The sequence below is a fragment of the Anolis sagrei genome, chromosome 1, assembly GCF_037176765.1.
Source record: "Anolis sagrei isolate rAnoSag1 chromosome 1, rAnoSag1.mat, whole genome shotgun sequence".
Classification (NCBI taxonomy): Eukaryota; Metazoa; Chordata; class Lepidosauria; order Squamata; family Dactyloidae; genus Anolis; species Anolis sagrei.
The window spans coordinates 139,248,268-139,269,573 of NC_090021.1; the positions used below are offsets into that span (position 1 = coordinate 139,248,268).

Consider the following 21,306-nt stretch of genomic DNA (forward strand, 5'->3'; position numbering starts at 1 on the left):
GCACACTGCAAGGAGAGATCAAACGTGGCAGACATGCTGTCTGTTAAGCAAACTGTGGTTACCAATCACCCTGTCAGTCTGGATTTCACATAGTATAATATAATTTGAACATCACACTCCTTCTAGCATTTCTAAATGGCCTGTCGGCAACAAGTTTGCATTCAAAGCAGAATATATAGTGTATAGATACCCTGCATTCATCAATTTAGTAGGGGGGGGGGCAACCTTTTTATTCATCCGCACTCTTTTGTTTAAATTTTAAACAGCTAACTGCCAGAACTAGCCAGAGGTGTTCTTTTACTAATAAACAAGTACGCTCATGAAGCAATTCAGTTCTTAATTAAACACTGAATAATTCTGAGTAAGTAGAAAGTGAAGGTACACAACTGGTTTGAAACCTGTTTGAGCAGTGTGGGAGTGCTTAATTTGATACAGCATACAAGGAAGAAAAACCTGTTGCATCATTATCTGAAGAGATGAAATAGCATATCCAATGTTCTGTAATTAAAACCAGTAATTGTTACACAAAGCACTGCAACTATTAAAATAGGCTACAAGAACTTTCAGTGATGTTTTTGGTTTATCTATAATACAGTTTCAAGGAAGTTTTAGCAAGCTGGCATTTGTTAACATGACATTTTTGGAGAATTTCACAAAATGTGGCAGAGGTTGGGATGTGAAACTGTCGGGCTCAATTTTAAACGGGAATTGAAAAACTTGAACTTGTTTTGATGAAGATGTTGCACAACCCTCATGATGTTTCTAAATGAGTAAGAAAGGCTACATTGAAAGTCTACAGTGTGCAAAGAGATTTTTTTTCACATTACTCTCTAACTAAGAAACCAATTATTTGCCTCTTGATTTGGGTAAATACTAGAACCTGCTTCTGAGTTTGGAGAGTGGAATAGAGCAGAACCAAGCTAGCAAGACAAGAGAGAACAGTGGAAAGTCAGATAAGCAAGGACAAAGGGCAGGAAAAAAACATAGTATTTGAGAGCTGTAGACGGGATTCTACTTATAAAGTGATGCTGCCCCATTTGCATTGTAATAAGAAAGATGAAAAGTACATCAACAAGAAAGATGAGAAGTTTGTAGCCAGCTGCCACAAATCCCAACCAATATTTAAGGTAGACAGCATGAAGTGATGTTTTTTTGTGATCTAGGAAGATGAACTGTTTCGAAAATTATGTAGCTGTTACACTATGCACACAGGAAAAAGCAAGAGAATTGATCACTGAACTCATCTTTAGAGTTCTTTAAACTCCATTGAACATTTACTAATAGAAACATGTATGTTCATTGCGCTATCAGACAGGGCAGACCTATGCATAACTTTCAGTAATTAAAAGAGGCACCCAAGTACCACATATTTAAATTTACTTGGTGTCAACTTACACAGGGCCAAAATCTATGTGATCTCTCAGGCCTAGACAGAGATGCTTCATCCAGTCATTCACAATGCTAGTTCATTAATTACACCACTGTAATTAAGAAATTAATTACACCACTGTAATAGAAGGTAGCCACCAACTTTACAGGTCTTTTGAGATTTAATCCATATATGTAAAATGAGCAAGTGTTACTCTGAAGCCACGTTGAGACCATCTCTCCACACATTAAATTGGAATGGTACTTAGCTGACATTATCTTGGTCATTGATCAACCATCTTATTGCTGGAATGATCTGAATAGCAATGGGGTTGTTTTTTTTTCAGAAAGCATAGCTTTTTTTGTAAAATAAATAAATAAATAAATAAATAAATAAATACAGCTTTTGAATCCCACAACTGAGATGGTTACACAGATCATTTTGACAGCACTCAAACTTTACAATCATATTCTTAAAATTAGTTATGTCTAATGATCTGACAAATCAAATACTACATTCATGTGGACTACTGTAACAACATTCATCTAATAAGTTTTGACATATTTAAAAGCTCTGTATTGACAAGCAATTCTTCTTCAATATTAACAATGACATAGGTTTATGGTGATGTTAAAAGTTTACAGCCTAATTATAACCACATTAATGGAAATACATTACATTTGTTTCAACTTAGCTTACTTTAAAGTAAGCACGATTAGGAATGTGACCTTAGACTAGGGTGAACAACTGGGTCATATCTCAGGAGTAATTCTGTGTCTCTGGGGCCCTAAAAGGGCCACACGGGAAACTTTAAAAAGCCCCTTCTAAACAAATCAAACATGTGGTCAGAAGTACACTTCAGGTTTTGAAAAAATTAAAACGAGGGGGGGCTGCAAACGATAACAGGGTAAGCTATTCATTAAGGCTTGGGGGGGCAGGCAAAGGGAAGTCCCTTCACAAAAAAGAGCTCAACATATGCACTAGAACTGTTGTCAAACATCCAAGATCTTTAACTTGAAACAATTCTAGTTTATCAATATAAAGAGAACACTGGGATCAAGGCCCAGTCTAGTCAAGAAACTCTTAACCTGGGACCAATTATTTCCCATATCACCAAGTTGTTACACAGATAAAATAAGGCGAAACTTTGCATGTCATCTTGTGTTCCTTGAAGGAAAGGTATGACATGAAGTAGAATAAACAAACACATAAATGTCAAGCCCAGGCAGGAAGAGATGTGGAATAAATACATGCATAAATTTCAAGGCCAGGTGATTCTCAAGCACAGGCATGAAGCAATAACAGGTCTGAAATCTTGTTTGTCCAGGTCTGAAAGCTATTTTAAAATAATAAGATACAGTGATTAATATATTCACAGGTATCACAGAGTCTGTGAAACCAAAATGGCCTGAAATATGACTAACTTTTGTCCCTATAGTTGAGAGGGAAATCCTCAAGATATAAGAAGTATAAGAATTCCTATATTCTTAGGTGCAAAACAGAGAACTTACATTTCTTAGAAAAATGACATAAATGAATAATTTGAAATGCTGAATTCAGGAGACCTTTCAGACAAAATATACCACTAATGGATGCCAACAAGAGTACAAAAATGCCAATTACTAGGAAAGATCAGAGAGTTCATAGGTTTTGTCAACACAATGAACTTTATCATTTTCACTGTAATCATCTCTGTACAAATATGATGTACATGAAACATTTATGCTCAAGTTAGGCTTCAATTCTATGCAACATTCACCCATGAAAGTGACTCACTGAACTTCTTAAGATTATATATAGGATTATAGCATTAGACACAAATTTATCATTCCTATTCACCCTCCTCAAAATAAAATGTAGATATAAGAAACCTTTTAACATTTCTTGCAACTTGTATCACCACATCAAATTTAAAAAACATATGTGAAAATTGTATCCTTTACCACTTCAATGCAAGCTGTCTCTAAGATCACATCAGATCCAAGTGCAACACTATTTCTCCTTAGATTGTACTAATTTTAATGCTTAAGCAAGTTTAAAAGTGGATGAAAATATGAAGATAAAATTAACCAGAGAAAATAATAAGGATGAAAACTAAGAGTATGATGACAAAAACAAACAACTGTTTCCTAAGATAACTTTTATTATGTGTACTATATGTAGCTTTGCAGTAGAAAACACAGCTGTTCTGTCATCCACACACTACAAAATATACAGCATTTCCAACATAAAAATGAATCATGAAAATTAATGTTATTTCTTACCCACCCCTCCCCAAGGCTGAAGACAAGCTACAACACAGATTAAAATGCATCATATAACTAAAATACATAAAATTGTTTAAAAAGTTAAAATACAAACATACAATTAACCATTACACATTAAAATCATTCATATATACAAAAATGTCCATTTGAAATTCATAGTTTAAAATAGACTAGATAAGTCTTCCGGAAAGCATAAATTTTTGTTTTAATTCAGACAGTGTGTTAAGCTGTTGAATATTTCTGGCAGACAAAAAAGTTTCCTGGGTGATAGTTGCCAGTATAGTCTTGGTTGGTTGAAGCAAACATCCCCCTGAGGACAGGAGTATATGGGAGGAGAGATCTTGCAAGTTAACTGGAATCAAATATTTAGGGCTTTAATGGTACCACTCAACAGTATACTTTGCCCAGAAACTAACTGGCAATCAGTGGAGTGATATAATATTGGTATATGTTCACTCCTGGGTGAACATATACCAATCTGGCTACCATATTTTGAGCTGATAGGTGTTTCTAAATTTGGTATAGATGTAGCACATTGCAGAAGTCCAACCCTGAGGTGACCAACACATGCACTACAATCTTTAGGTCGTTCAATTCGAAGGAGTGCAGCTGGTGTTCTGGGCAAAATTGATAATAAGCACTCCTGGCCATCACATCTGTCTGATATTTGGAGAGATTGATCCAGGACCACTCTCAAATTGCAAATGCAGCCTTTCAGGAGAAGTGTACTCCAATCCAGGACTGGCTGATACATCTCCAACCCCAGGTGAGGACCCTTGATAGTAAGCGCCTCTGGCATTGTCTGGATTTAATCTCAATTTGTTTTTCTTCACTCAGTCCATTTCCTCCTCCAGGCATTCATTCAGAGGAGATACAGTGATCTCAGCTAAGACAGTTTTTGAAGACATGCACTACAATCTTTAGGTCTTTCAATTCGAAGGAGTGCAGCTGGTGTTCTGGGCAAAATTGATAATAAGCACTCCTGGCCATCACATCTGTCTGATATTTGGAGAGATTGATCCAGGACCACTCTCAAATTGCAAATGCAGCCTTTCAGGAGAAGTGTACTCCAATCCAGGACTGGCTGATACATCTCCAACCCCAGGTGAGGACCCTTGATAGTAAGCGCCTCTGGCATTGTCTGGATTTAATCTCAATTTGTTTTTCTTCACTCAGTCCGTTTCTTCCTCCAGGCATTCATTCAGAGGAGATACAGTGATCTCAGCTAAGACAGTTTTTGAAGACATGGACAAATATTTTTGGGTGTCATCAGTGAACTGACAATACCCAAAAATCCATATCATCTCTCCCAGCAGTTTCATGTAGATGTTGAAAAGCACAGAAGATAGAAAGGCACCTCGTGATATTCCATATAACAGCTCCTTTTGAAGAGCAGCTATCCTAGAGCATATGAAACTGGCCTGAGAAAGAAGACCAGAACCATTGCAATGCAGTGCTTCTGATTCCCTACCACAACCCCCCCCCCCCCCAGGGTGTTCCAGAAGAATAGCATGATAGATGGTATTGAACGTTGCTGAGAAGTTTAAACCACCAACAGGGACACACTCTTCCTGTCAGTGTTAAGTTGGAGATCACCCACTAAATTCCCTTCCACATAGATGTATAAAATCCACATTGAACTGTATTATATAGCAGTGTGGATTCAGATAACCCAGTTCAAAGCAGATATTATCTGCCTTGATATTCTGTGTTATATGGCTGTGTGAAAGGACCCTAAGGCAACTGTAAGCATCTCAACTCCGTATCCTGCTCTGACGCCAGTTTGAAATGGGTCAAGGAAGTGTATGTCATTCAAGACCATGTGGACTGTTTTGTAAAAAATTAAGTTAACCCTACTGCTCCTACCAGACATTAAGTTAAAACACAACACATTTTCAATTCGTTTTATCTTGGGTTTTTTTTTTTACAAGATCCATATGTTTCCATCTACTATGTAACATAGAAGAAAATGAATTTTAACTGTCCATAGTGGAATGTGATACTCACTAATGTCCCTTAGTGCTATATAAGAGCAAAGATAACTCTTACGTATAACATGGGGAAGGTGGCAGGAAGACAATGTTTCATGCTAGGGAAGCATCTTCTGATTGTTTAGAAAACTACCTTGTGCTTTTACAGAGAAGAAACTTTTTTTCCTGCTACAATATGCCTGTCTGTGTAGGAGGCACTGGCAGGCTGTTATACCAGGCACCAGATTGAGAGGAGGGGGAGATCTGAAGTTCTCAGACTGTGCTACAAGGCTGGGACACGGTATGCAGATTACGGCACAGTGGTTGTGGGAGTGTCAGTGGATTCTTCATTTTAAGTATTTTCAGAAGTAGTAGTTTCAATATAAACAACAGGGAAAAGGACACTTGCGCTACCTTTAAAATGTTTATTTTAGCACATTTCATACATTTATTTCATTTCCTCAGACATATGGAGTACAATATACACAAACATCTATCTATCTATCTATCTATTTATTTATTTACTCCTGGCCATAAACCTTCCGAGAACTGTTTTTGCAAAACATCCTTCTCTGGCCAAGTTACCTATGGCAACCTCAGAATTTAATTGGTTTTTCTTAGATAAGGAACTTTCAGATAGGGTTTGCAAGTTCTTCTTCTAAAACATAGCTTACAGAACTGATATTCATTTGTGGTTGCCCATCCAAGTACTAAACTGGTCTGACTCTGCTTAACTCAGTGGTTCTCAACCTGTAGGTTCCCAGATGTTTTGGTCTTCAATTCCAAGAAAACCTAACAGTTAGTAAACTGGCTGCGATTTCTGGGAGTTGTAGGCCAAAACACCTGGGGACCCTCAGGTTGAGAACCGCTGGCTTAGCTTCTTAAATTTCACACCACCTGGTACCTGTAGAACATCCTACATTATATGCTTTGAACTGGGTTATATGGCAGTGTGGACTTAGATAACCCAGTTCAAAGCAGATATTGTGAGGTTTTCTGTCTTGATATTCTGGGTTATATGGCTGTGTGGAAGGGCCCTGTGATGAAAACTGGCCTGCTCAGACTTCTACTGCTAACAGTAGAATTTATTAATATATGCCAAATCTTCTGCCTGCCTTTTAAACCCTCCCTTTAAATTCCTTTGTTTCACACCAATCACTCTGAGGACCCTTCCACACAGCCATATAATCCAGAATATCCAGGCAGATATTCCATAATATCTGCTTTGAACTGGGTTGAGTCCACACTGCCATATAACCCAGTTCAAAGCATATAATGTAGAATTTTATACAGTTGTGTGGAAGGAGACTGAAATCAGCAAAGGAATATTCTGGGAAAGATACTCTTTCAATCATTTAAACTGCTACTGTTCCAAAAGTCATTGTTTTCAAAGGCTGAATTTTTTTTCATGATCAAGGCAGAAATGTAAAATGTATATTGATTAAATGTCACTCTAAAGCATAAGCTGGCATCTTACTTCCAGCTAAACACATTAAATTGAATGGAAAGTCAACTACGTATGATTGGGGACAGTGAAGAAAGAAAATAGGAAAACAATCAACTAATTTGAGGTGTGGTGCTGAAAAAGAGTTCTGTAGATACTGTGGTCTACTAAAAGAACAGATAAATATGTCCTAGAGCACATCAAACCTGAACTCACTCCCTGGACACAAAGATGACTAAATGGACTCTCACACTTTGGCCATATCATGAGAAGTCATAACTTGGAAAAGACAACAATACTTGGTAAGGTAGAGGCCAGTAGAAAAAGAGGACGACCACATTACAACCTCAATCAAGGATGCTGATAAAGGGGTGATATTGAGGTTTCTCATTCATGGGATTTGTGCAGGTAACAATTAGAGCAAGCATGAGCAAACTTTGGCCCTCCCATTGTTTTGGACTTCAACATCTTACTGATTGTTAGGAATTGTGCTAGCTTAAATCCAAAACACTTGGAGGGCCAAAGTTTGCCCATGCTTGAACTAGAGAGTTAACATAGATGCTATTCTAATGGATTCAATGAGTCTACTGCAATCAGAAGAAACTTTAGGCCACAGATTATCAACAATGAGCTATAACCTGACCATGTTTTTTTTAAAAAAAACATTCTACAGGTTGAGTATTCCTTATCCAAAATGATGGGAATCAGATATATTTCAGATTTTCAATTTTGGAATATCTAAATTTGCATCATTGTACATAGTAAGATATTTTGGAGATGGGAATCAAGGCAAAACACAAAACCCATTTATGTGTCATATATACGTAGATTGAAGATAATTTTATACATATTTGTAATCATTTTTGTGCATTAAACCAAGTTTGTGTACACTAAGCCATCAGAAAGCAGAGGTGTCACTATCTTATCTACCCATGTGAAGGAGGTAATAGCCACACTCTATTCTGCTTTGGTCAGACCTCACCTGGAATAACACCATATTTAGTTCAGGGCACCACGATTCAAAATTGATATTGACCATTTGTAAACTGTCCAGAGAAGGGTGACCAAATGGTTAAAGGTCTGGAAGCCAAGCAGAGGAACAACTTAGGGAGCTGGAATGTTTAGCTTGGAGTAAAGAAGACTTGAGAAGAGACACGAGAGCCATGTTTAAATGTTTGAAAGGTTGTCACATTGAGAAGGGGTCAAGCTTGTTCTTTGCTGCTCTGAAGACCAGGACACAATGGAGCAATGGATTCAAACTGCAGGAAAAGAGATTCTACCTAAACATCAGAAAAAACTTCCTGATGGTAAGAGCTGTTTGACGGTGGAATAAACCACCTTGAAGAGTGATACTGTCTCTTTCTCTGGAGGTTTCAAGCAGAAGTTGGATGGCCATCTGTTGGGAGTGCTTTGATTAGATGTTTCTGTAGGATGGACTGGTTGGCTGTTCTGATCTCTTCCAGCTCTGTGATTCTATGTGAACAATGTTGGCTACAGGAGTATTTTGGAATTCTGAATAAAGGATGTTCAACCTTGACATCTAAACCCTTTCTCAGAGACAAAGAACAAGAAATGCTAGTCCATGAGATGAATGAGAATGCCTTTCTCTCAGGGGCATTTTTTTAAGGCTGGGGGGAGTAGCAAGCATAGTACTTTAAACAAATATACTGGTAATCTCGGAGTTAAAACAAGATAAGTTATGTGTGTTGTTGAAGGCTTTCGTGGCTGGAATCACTGAGTTGCTGTGAGTTTTTTGGGCAGTATGGCCATGTTCCAGTAGCATTCAGAACAAACCTCTGAGGATGCCTGCCATAGATGCAGGCAATACATCAGGAGAGAATGCTACTGGAACATGATCACACAATATGAAAAACAGCAATCCAAGATAAGTTCTGTAGAGGAATTTGAATCTAAGTCAGAACAGGTACATTTTAAGTGCACATTTCAAGTGCAACTCCATCTCTCTCTCTCTCTCTCTCTCTCTATATATATATATATACACACACACACACACACACACACACAATCTCTCTCTATCTATCTATCTATATAAGCTTTGCTTATATTGGGAAAAATGAACACCTCTGTGGTGTTTGTTTTGCTTCCTGTGCCCCTGCTCAGAATATTTCACCTCACTTTCTGTCCCTGTGAGTACTGGATTTTGAAAAACGTACCTTGTTGTATTAACAAGGATTGGAGCTAAAACACCAGTGGAGACCCCTTTTTCCCAGGATAACTCTTTCAGGAGAGAATTTCCCTTCTGAGGGGTAGATTTCTCTCACTTCCTGTTTCCTCACCCCTGTCCTTAACTAGAAGTCATTTGTAAGTTGGCTGCTTGTAACTCGAGGACTGCCTGTATACCGAAACATATGACAATTCTGGACTTTGCAGTTTAGTGAAGCCCAGGACCTCTATAGCCGAGCAGTTTAAAGGCCCCTTTCTGAAGCACAACTCGTCCAATGGGATGCACTCAGATTACTAACTGGAGCGACATACAGGGAGCACACCACCCCCTTATTGTGTCAGCTCCACTGGCTGCCGATCCACTTCCGAACTCAATTCAAAGTGCTGGTTTTGACCTATAAAGCTCTATACAGTACTGGCCGAGCTTACTTGTCCAAACGCATCTCCCACTATGCCCCGCCTTGCAGTTTAAGATCATATGGGGAGGCCCTGCTCTCACTCCCACCAATGTTGCAAATACGTCTGGTGGGGATGATAGACAGGGCCTTCTTGACTGTAGCCCCCCACCTGTGGAACTCGCTTCCCAACAAGGTAAGATCTATTTCATCCCTCCTGTCTTTTAGGAAGAAACTGAAGTTGTGGTACTGGGACCAGGCTTTTGGACAGCAGGCATAAATAGCGCTTTGGATATGGAATTTGACTGGAATTGTGATATGGCGGTTAATACTGTTTTTACTGTTTTAATTAATGTTCTATTTATTGTTTTAATTGTTGTTATATTGCTTTGTTATATTTAATGGCATCAAATTGTGCCAAAAGTAAACCATCCTGAGTCCCCTAATGGGGGTTGAGAAGGACAGGGTAGAAATGCTGGAAATAAATAAATAAATAAACTAGAAACAACTCTTAACACCCCCTCCTCCTCCTCCTCCTCTGTCCTTTTAAGAAGCAGTACCGCTTTCGGCCACCGGGGGCGCCCGCTCTACCTTCCGCCTGGCACCACAGAGAAATGTAAGTGACAGAGAACCACAACAGCACCTCGCAGCACTCTGGGGCTCCCTATCTACAATTTCCAGTGGTTGGAAATCACAATGAAGACCATCTCCTCCAAAAAATAAACACAAAAGAAACCCATCACTCTTTCCATATTCCTATCAGGGCTGTCCTACTCGGAGTGTCTCTTGAGCTGCAGCTCGTGTCCTCCTCCTCCTCCTACCTCAAATGACCTCCCTCCTCCCTCCCTCCGAGGGAGCCGCAGATCTCTCTCACAGCTCACGTCGCACTCTCCCCCTCCCTCCTTCTCTTTCTCCTTCCCTCCCTCTTGCAACATCCCACAGCCTCCATCCACACCACCCACTGCCTTGGAGGGCAGCATCACCCCAAAGACACAGGGCCATGACTTCTCCTCTTCCTTCCCCAATCCCCCTTCTTCTCCACCTCTCTCTCCTACACTGCAGCCCATTTTCCAATTGCTTTTAATATGTCACAGACCCCTTTCATACAGCTGTATAAAATCCACATTGAACTGGATTATATGGCAGTGTGGCCTCAGATAACCCAATTCAAAGGAGAATTTGTAGATTATCTGCCTTGATATTTTTGATTATATAGCAGTGTGGAAGGGCCCTAGGGCATGGATCCACTTTCAATCCGGTTTCTGCCTCCTGCAGAATTCTGGGGTTTGTACTTCACTTAGAACCCCTCCACACAACCATCTAACTCAAAATATCACAGCAGGTCATCCACAATATCTGCTTTGAACTCCAATATCCAAGTCCACACTGGCATATGATCCATTTCAATGTGCATTTTATACAGCTGTGTGGAAGAGGCACCAGTTCAAAGCAGATATTATGGATGACCTGCCTGGATATTCTGAGTGATATGGCTGTGTGGAAGGGCCCTGAGTCTACACTGCCATATAACCCAATTCACTGTGGATTTTGTAGCTGTGTGGAAGGATCCTGAGACCCAGGACTTGTCTGGCTGAGCAGTTTAAAGGCCCCTCCCCTTAAAGCTCCAGAATCCTGCAGGAGGCAGAAACTGGATTGAAAGTGGATCCATGCTCTATAGCAAGCATGGGCATGCTTCGGCTCTGCAGGTGTTTTGGGGCTCATCCACACAGCCATCTAACCCAGAATATCAAGGCAGAAAATTCCACAATCTCTGTTTTTAACTGGGTTATCTAAGAGCCCTTCCACACAGCCCTATATCCCAGAATATCAAGGCAATATCTGCTTTGAGCTAGGTTATCTGAGTCCACACTCAAAGATAATTGTTTCTGGGCCTGGCTTCATGTTAGCCACTCCGAGTCCCCTTTGGGGAGACGGAGGCAGATTATAAATAAAGATTATTATTATTATTATTATTATTATTATTATTATTATTATTATGTGGGATTTTCTGCCTTGATATTCTGGGATATAGGGCTGTGTGGAAGGGCCCTGAGTCCACATTGCCATTTATCCCAGTTCAAAGCAGATAATGTGGGATTTTATTCAGTTGTGTGGCAGGGGCCTTGGACTTCAACATCCACAACTGGCTGTTAAGTATTGTGGGAGTTGAAGTCCAAAACAGCTGGAGGGCTGAAGTTTTCCCAGGCTTGCTCTAGTGTGATGAGGTGGTAAGTGTCCTTCGCAGCCCGCCGCCCCTTTCGACTCTATGCATTTCTTTTAGGGGGCTCAATGGGTTAAACCAGTGGTTCTCAACCTGAGGTCCCCAGATATTTTTGGCCTTCAACTCCCAGAAATCCTAACAGCTGGTAAACTGGCTGGGATTTCTGGGAGTTGTAGGCCAAAAACATCTGGGCACCCAAGGTTGAGAGCCACTGGGTTAAACCCTTGTGCCAGCAGGACTGACAGGTTGAAGGTACAAATCTGGGGAGAGTGTGGATGTGCTCCCTCTATCAGCTCCAGCTCCCCATGCAGTGCCATGAGACAAGCCTCTCACAAGGTTGGTCAAACATCAGAAACATCCGGGGCAGCAGGCCCGTAGCCAGAATTTTGATTCGGGGGGTGCTGAGTTTGATTTGGAGGGTGGGGTGGGGCTGAGGATCTACCCTAGCAAAACTTTTGTATCGTTACCCCAATACCCCCCCCCCCAATGCATATGGGATATATTGAGTATGGTGATCAGATCATGATATGAATAAACATAACAGTTTAAATAATGTACCAGTAAGGCCTTCTCGTGGACCTTCTCTGGAGCCCCTCAAGCCCCCCCCCCCCGCTACATTCCTGATCCGGGTGTCCCCTGGGCAACGTCCTTGCAGACGGCCAATTCTCTCACACCAGAAGCGACTTGCAGTTTCTCAAGTCACTCCTCAGACGAAAAAAATGGGGGAAAGAGATGAGATTTGTTGTGACAGGGAAGTAGGGAGAAACACCTCCCCTGATTTACAGATCCCAGAGAGCGGCACAGCGCCTCAATCCAAGGCGGGACCAAAGCGCTACACGACTGTGCAGTGTGGATGCAGCGCCAGTTAGCACTTTCTCCCCGGTTGCATCCCCCCCCCCCCTTGGAGTCCGGCCGGGATGCCAACAGGGTGGTTGCCATGGCAGCTACTGTGGGACCAATGCAATGTGGAACCGCTCTAATGAAGCCCCAAGAAAAGCCCTGGCTTGGAGGGCCTCAAGCAGGGCCTCCTCCTCCTCTTCCCACCGCCCTCCCTCCTGGCCTGCCTCACCCGGGCCGAGTCCTCTTCCTGCCCAGCCGCCGCCGCCGCTGCTCGAGCTGCCTCTGCCGCTGCCGCCGCCGCCTTGGCGCTGGTTCGGGACAAGCGGGTCCGGGACGAGATGAAATGGCTGCCGGCCCCGGCCCCCGCCGCCTTGGCCAGCAGGCGCTGCGACTGGACGCTCTTGCGCGTGTTCACCATGGCCGCCGCCGCCGCCGCCGCCGGAAAGCAAGCGAGCGAGGGGGACCCCCTGCACCCAGCTCCGCCTCGGCCTCCGCCGCTCAGCCAGCCAGGCAGGCACCCTCACCCACGGGCCGCCATTGCTGCGCCTTCCCTCGTCCCTTTCTCTCCTCGCGCACCCGCCCGCACGCCCGCGCGCGGACTCCAGGGGGCGCTGCGCCGCCGCCGACGCTCATAGGACGGCCTCTTCTTCCACCTCCTCCCTAGGCCTGGCAACATCCAGGCGCACAGGGAGGCGGGGCTTCCGGTGCCAATGGGGAGGCGCCATTGGACGGGATGCTCTACCCCTCCCGACGAGCCGCTCTACCCCTCCGCATCTCTGTGCGCCTCCAGGAGGACTCCCCCTTGACCCCAAGGCCCATCTCACCCACAAGGTCAAGGCAGGTCACCCACAATATCTGCCTTACCTAAAAGCCCTTCCACACAGTCATTTGGCCCAGAATTGTTTTTGTTTCTTTGTTCAGTATGCAGAACACATCATGCAATGTGCAAGGTTTGACAAATGTAAGGCTGGGGTGGAAATTGCTGGAAGAAACATTAACAACCTTAGATATGCAGATGATACCACTTTGATGGCCGAAAGCGAGGAGGAGCTGAGGAGCCTTCTAATCATAGAATCCTAGAGTTGGAAGAGACCTCATGGGCCATCCAGTCCAACCCCCTGCCAAGAAGCAGGAATATTGCATTCAAATCACCCCTGACAGATGGCCATCCAGCCACTGTTTAACAGCTTCCAAAGAAGGAGCCTCCACCACACTCTGGGGCAGAGAGTTCCACTGCTGAACGGCTCTCACAGTCAGGAAGTTCTTCCTCATGTTCAGGTGGAATCTCCTTTCTTGTAGTTTGAAGCCATTGCTCCGCGTCCTAGTCTCCAGGGAAGCAGAAAACAAGCTTGCTCCCTCCTCCCTGTGGCTTCCTCTCACATATTTATACATGGCTATCATATCTCCCCTCAGCCTTCTCTTCTTCAGGCTAAACATGCCCAGCTCCTTAAGCCGCTCTTCATAGGGCTTGTTCTCCAGACCCTTGATCATTTTAGTCGCCCTCTTCTGGACACATTCCAGCTTGTCAATATCTCTTGAATTGTGGTGGAAATCAAAGTGAAAGAAGAAAACGCAAAAGCTGGGTTGCAGCTAAACATAATAAAAACAAGATTATGGCAGCAAGAATAATTGACAGCTGGGAAATAGAGGGAGAAAACATGGAGGCCGTGAAACGAATGAACGAATGAACAACAACAACATTTGTTCGGTCACTTCTGACCCTTCGTGACTTCATGGACAAGCCCACGTCAGAGCTCCCTGTCAGCCGTCATCACCCCCAGCTTTTTCAGAGTCATGCCAGTCCCTTCAAGGATGCCATCCATCCATCTTGCCCTTGGTCGGCCCCTCATCCTTTTTCCTTCCATTTCCCCCAGCATCATTGTCTTCTCTAAGCTTTCCTGTCTCCTCATGATGTGGCCAAAGTACTTCATCTTGGCATGTCTATATATATATTTAGATAATATATAAATCTCTCATGTTTGGATCTTCAAGATATGTATATGCAAAAGGGTTGTTGTAGGGTTTTTGAGCTGTATGTAGAACAATGCCCAAAAGTCCCATCTCAGCAAGGGGCTTCAGAAAGGGTATCATGGACAATGGCATCAAAGTCACAGAGAGATCCAATAGAACCAGAAAGGACATATTTCCCATTAAGTTACTGGTGTAGTCCATCCACCAAGGCAACCCAATCTGCCTCTACCCCATAACGAGGCCTGAAACCTGCTTGATAATCCATCCCATCCAGAAGCTCCTGGAACTGGGAGGCCACCATGTGCCAAAAACTGAATATTTGAAACTGAGTTAACTGAAAACACTCAGTAGTTGGGCTTTCAACCTACAAGGAAATGCTCAAATCCCTTCTTGCACATATATTATCAAAATTAGTGAATTTCCAGTTTGGAAAAGACAAACTAGGAACTAAGATCAGAATTGGCACTGAAAGCTACTTTAGGATACTACTTCTTCTCTATAACTCTGACCCTCCACTTCTAAAAGGCCTAAAGCAATCCAGTGGCATCTGTGGAACTGACTTTCTATCCTATGTTTTAGTGGACCCCACTCCATCTCATGTGTCTGATTCATATGGTCCATTCATCAATCTGAGGTGGCTACTCTGTACATCTAACGAAGCACCATGCAGACCACAAATAGCTATACTAGAATAAATTAGTATCAAAGGTGCTAATGGATCCCTTTTTATTCTACTATTCTAGTATGGGATTTCAGCTCCACTAAAACCGTGGGTTAGAGGCCTGGAGTGCCAAACTTCCAATGACCAGATAGGACACAGAAGAGACTGAAGGCAAAATCAAGGGCTTTATTCTCAATAGCCAGAAAGGATGTCAGCAGAGTAAGCTCTCCAAAGAATTTACAGTGAATACTGAACATTTTTATTTCATTTTGATAGCTATTCAAGAAACCCGTGTCAGCTCCTGAATGGTTTAGAAACTGACCGACTGGAATTGACATCCTGAGTTACTCAGGGCTCCATCCGACATAATTGCTTGTTGGCTCTTTGTGGTGGCGGGAAATTTAAGAAACTATCATTGCAGCATTTGAAGTGTCCATCCGCGGTGTAGCAATTGCCAATGGGTTTATGATGGGCTTTATGGTTTGACTCCAGTAGACACAATGGGGTTAGTCCAAAGTACACAATAGGTGCTTGAAGTTGATGACCATTTCAATGGGTGTTGCAAGGGTGAGGCTGACTTGGGGCATGGGAGATAGATAGTTCCCACGTATCTCAGTCCATTGTGAAGAGATTGTGGAGATTTTAAAGGATCGTTTCCTGGGTTCTGGTAGGGTGTTAGACAACATTCCAAAATCAATTCATAAAAAGGATTACTGCAGGGCAAAAAAAGCACTCTCGCTACAAGCTCAAATGGAGCCACACCTATAGAATCATATCTATCTATATATATAAATGTTCTGCGCGTAATTAGTACGTTAAAAACAAAAAAACCTACAGGGCCAAATGACCCCAAATTTGGCAACAAAAATCCTCACAATCCAAGACGTGAACATCACTGAAAAAACTCCACAAAAGCACCTTTAAAATCAAAAAGAGAAGAAGATAACATACCTCCCCTGCCCCCCCCCCCCCCCCCGCACGAGGACACAGCCAGTGAGGCCACCTTACTTCACCCCTAACTAACACTAAGGCAAGGGATCAAAGGGCAGAGCCTGAGGAGAAGAAGGAGGGGAGGGGGGGAAGGGAGCAGGCCACACTCTGTTCACACACTCTGACTCTCTGTCTCCCACAGCACGAGGGAAGGAGGAAAGTGCCATGATGGCACACACAAAACTGACATTGCTTGGAAAGGAGCCCCAAAGACCATCCAGCCCAACCTAATTTGGCAGTAAAGGAAGACACCATCAAAGCCCTCACAACAGATGGCCAACCAGTTGGTGGGGAGCTCTAAAGGCCATCCGGTCCAACCCCCTCCTTCCTGCCCTCCTTCCTTCCCTTAGAATAGAGTTAGAAGGGACTCTGCCATTGTATTGAGGGAGAACAGACAAGAAGGAATAAGAGAAGAAAGGTGGGAGGGGAAAGGGAAGGAATGAAGGAGGGAAAGGGGGAGGGAAGGAAAGAGAGAAGGAGGGAGGGAAAGAAGGAGAGAAGGAAAGAAAGAGGTACCGGAGGAAAGAAAGAAGAGAAAGTAGAAAGGAAAGAAAAAGGGGAGGAAAGGCAGGAAAGAGGTAAAGAAGGAAGGAAGGAGAAAAGGAAATAAAAAATGAAAGAAGGAAGGAAACAGGGAGGGAAGAAAGGAGGCAAAGGAAGAAGTAGAGAAAGAGGGAGGCAAGGAAGGAAAGAAGGAAGGAAGGAAGGAAGGTTGAAACCAAAGAGCGAAAGAAAGAATGAAAGAAAGAGGTAGAGAAAGAAGAAAGGAGAGAAAGGGGAAGGGGAAGAAAAAGGGGGAAGGTACCTCTCTTTCATAACAGTCCAGATATCTACCTCTATTTCGAAAAGTCTTACTATAGGTCACAGCAATGCGTGGCAGGTAGTAATTTATTTAATGTATAATGTGGGGTCCCGTTTCTCAATAACAAGGCTATCTCTTGTAATATCCCCACCTTTAAAATTCATATGGGACTTTTGCACAATTTGCCAGAAAGTTGAACAGCGTGTCAACTTTTTCTTTTTGTCTTCAGTGTATCTATTTGTTAAACAAACATATGTATTATAACATTTCAGTTATATTCCAGTGAACTCATTCTGGAGGAATTCAAATTCAGGAGAGTGTCGCACCCCTGAAATTACTCACCACTTGGAAAACTATACATAACAATACATATGATTCAATGGTACAGAAAGCTAGACCAAGAAGACAAGGCTAAGAAAGGATTTAAACTTCTCAGTTGTTTAGTTTTGGGGATAGTCTATCTGGCTAGCATATCCAAAAGTTAGTTATTTTGAGTTTTTTGGGCTGTATCGCCATGTCCCTTAGCATTCTCTCCTGACGTTTTGCCAGTATCTAAGACAAGCTTCCTCAGAAGTTTATTTGCCAGTCTGCGGGAATGAGGCAAATGGGTTGTATATACTGTATATCTGGAATGTTCAGGGTGGGAGAAAGAACTCTGTTTAAAATAAATGTGATTGTTGCAGTTAGCCAGCTTGATTTTCATTGAGTAGCCTTGCAGGTACATAGCCTGGTTGTTGCTGCCTTGGGGCATCCTTTGTTTGGGATATGTTAACTGACACTAGATTGTTGGCTGTCTAGAGCTCTCCAATTTCTGAGCAGTGTTATTTATTTACTGTCTTGATTCTGGTGTTTTTAAATACTGGTAACCAGATTTGTTCATTTTCATGGTTTCCTCCTTTCTGTTGAAATTATCCACATGCTTGTGGATTTCAATGGCTTCTCTATATAGTCTGACATGGTGGTTGTCAGAGTGGCCCAGCATTTCTGGTCTCTCAAATAATATGCTATGTCCATGTTGGTTCATCAAGTGCTCCTTGATTCATGTTTGGGCAATGCTGCGTTTGGTGGTCCCTATATAGACTTGTCCACAGTTGCGTGGCATACGGTAAACTCCCGCAGTGGTTAAAGGATCCCTCATCATTTGCTGAATGTAGTATTTCTTGGATTTTCTTGGTGGGTTTGTATGCTACTGGAACATGGCCATACAGTCTGAAAAACTCACAGTAACCCAGTGATTGAGGCCAGGGGCGGCCCAACCCATTACGCAAAGTAAGCATTTGCAGTATAGTTGATTTTGCCCAGGGGCGCTCTTGAGGTGCTCTTGGGGGAAAATAGACCTTGACATATGCGAGTTGTAGTTACTGGGATGTATAGTTCACCTACAATCAAAGAGCATTCTGAACTCCACCAATGATGGAATTGAACCAAATATGGCACACAGAACTCCCACGACAAACGAAAAATATATATCAGTGATTAGTTTGGGGGGGGGGGCACCAAAATACTGTTTGCTTACCGTTGAAAATTACCTAGGGCCGCCTCTGGTTGAGGGCATGAAAGCCTTCGACAATACACATTCAAAAGTACTTCTGCTGTCTCCTTTTGTTTTCATCATCCGTTTTTTTAAAAGCACTCTTATCTCCTGCACTTAATTTTATAACTATATTTATTTAGCTTTAATTCTTCGCCCTTTCAAGATCTTTCATAAACAAATGTAGAATTCCATATGTACATTCATAAAGTTACTTTAAAACACATTTAAGAATGAACTGTTAAAAAACAATATAAAACAAAACAGATCTATATATATAAATTTGTTAGGGGCATCCAACGAGGAAACAAAACTCAAAAAAATCCCAACGAAACTTAACCAAAATTCCCATGCCCATAACACAACCCACAAGGTACAAACATATCTACTCAAAATGAAAAACAACACAACAACACACTCACAAAACGGCAAAACAACAAAACTCAAAAATCCCCCAACGAAACTTAACCAAAATTCCCATGCCCATAACACAACCCACAAGGTACAAACATATCTACTCAAAATGAAAAACAACACAACAACACACTCAAAACGGCAAAACAACAAAACTCAAAAATCCCCCAACGAAACTTAACCAAAATTCCCATGCCCATAACACAACCCACAAGGTACAAACATATCTACTCAAATATGGCCACAGCAACGCGTGGCAGGGCACAGCTAGTCTATATAAATAAAAATGTAATGTTCGTTTGTGGTATTCACAGAACTCAAAAACCACGGGACAAATTGACACCAAATTCCTGTGTGTGATCCAATACAATCAAAGAACATTCTGAACTCCACCAATGATGGAATTGAACCAATCTTGGGACACAGAACTCCCATGATCAACAGAAAGCACTACAAGAGTTTGGTGGGCATTGACGTTGAGTTTGGGAGTTGTAGTTCACCTACATCCAGATATCACAGTGGACTCAAACAATGATGAATCTGGACCAAACTCTACACGAATAATCAATATGCCCAGATGTGAACTCTGGTGGAGTTTGGAGAAAATAGAATCTTGACATTTGGAAGTTGTAGTTGCTGGGATTTGTAGTTCACCTACAATCACAGAGCATTCTGAACCCCATCTACGATAGAATTGGGCCAAACCTCCCACACAGAACCCCCATGTGGGCCACAGCAACGCGTGGCAGGGGACGGCTAGTTTTTAATGTATTTAATGCAATTTCTAGGTAGTTTTGAGCAAGTTTGTATTTATCTATTACACTAAGTAGCAAAATTTGAAAAAGTTTCTGTTTCTGGTTTCAAAGTGTTATTTCCTTTTTTAATTGTGCAGTACTTACTTTGAATGTGGTTGTTATACTCCAGAAACTTTGCATTTGTGGCTGAAAGTAGTACTATTATTTCCTTCAGTTTAGGCACTTTGTAATTTTCCTTAATGAAAATATGCCTTTTAAACTTTTCAATGTGCAAACCACAACAAAGTTTTCTGCAGTTTAATAAACTTTTTCCATGATAGAACTAGAATTAGAAAATGACATTTATAAGCCAAGAACAAAAATCATGTTACATAGTGTTAGCATAAAGATGTCTCTTATTGGGGAAAATATCCTTACAACACAAAATAGGACATAATTATTTGAAATATATTTTCATGATGTAAGAAAAACATCCTTGGCTCTTTACCTTATCTGCAGTTTCATTACTCTCTGCAAAGTAATACAGATTTGGCCTGGGTTAGCACAGTTAATCCATTAATGTCCCCAAGGAGCTCACAAGGCCAATCATTGTCCTTTAGCTCACTTTTGTGTATCTATGAATCATCGCTGGGTTTCTTGCTTTTCTGAAAACAATAGAGCCACACACAAGGTTACATGCAGTTGCTAGAGTAACCAAATCAAAAATAATATCTGTACAAGGTCATGTACCTTTACTTTTATTATTAGCATCTGTAGGAGAGAAAGTCACATAACAGAAGTAATGCTGTAACCATCTGCTCTGGAATAGATAATGCCCTTACAGTTTAAAAAGAAAGATATAGTACTCTAATTTATTTTAGCTATACTTTGTTTTAATCTAAGTTAGAAGTGACTTCCAGTTCTGTACATGTAGAAAGGTAGGGTCATTAAAATATCAATTAATTAATTAAAATATTAATACTGCTTTGTTATTTCTAATATTTTTACTGGGGTATATCCAGTGGTAGAAGGCCACGGTGTAGTGGTCTGAGCACTGGAATAAACCTTGGAGAGCACAATTCAGCCACTAAATATTGAACAAGTCACACTCTCTCGGCTTCAAAGGATGGCAAGCTGTTTCTAAACCAATCAAGCCATTTATAGGGTAGCAATAGGTTGAAAATGACTTGAAGCACACAACAAGGTGATCAGTAGTGGCTGACTAAATACATACTTTGAATGCATCAGATGCCATATGATCTTGGAAGCTAAGCAGAACCAGATTTGGTTAGTACTGAGAAGGGAGACCTATCTGGAACACTCAGCAATAAGGCCCCTTCTACACTGTCATATAAAATCCAAATTATCTGCTTTGAACTGGATTATATGGCAGTGCAGACTCATAATCCAGTTCAAAGCAGATAATGTGGATTATCTGCTTTGATAATCTGATCATATGGCAGTGTAGAAGGGGCCTAAGTACTACACAAAGCACCTTTTGAGGATTTCTTGC

At 41.8% G+C, this 21,306-nt stretch overlaps 1 protein-coding gene across 2 annotated transcripts in view; it reads right to left on the reverse strand.

Moving 5' to 3' along the window:
• Window positions 1–13,276, reverse strand: part of ATAD2B (ATPase family AAA domain containing 2B) — a 75,298-nt gene extending 62,022 nt beyond the window's left edge. For both annotated transcript variants that reach the window (XM_060786965.2, XM_060786956.2), the window contains exon 1: window positions 12,920–13,276. In XM_060786965.2, the coding sequence (XP_060642948.2) occupies window positions 12,920–13,108 (189 nt within the window). In that variant the 5' untranslated portion in view covers window positions 13,109–13,276. The remainder of the gene's footprint in view (window positions 1–12,919) is intronic.
• Between the last annotated feature and the right edge of the window lie 8,030 nt (window positions 13,277–21,306).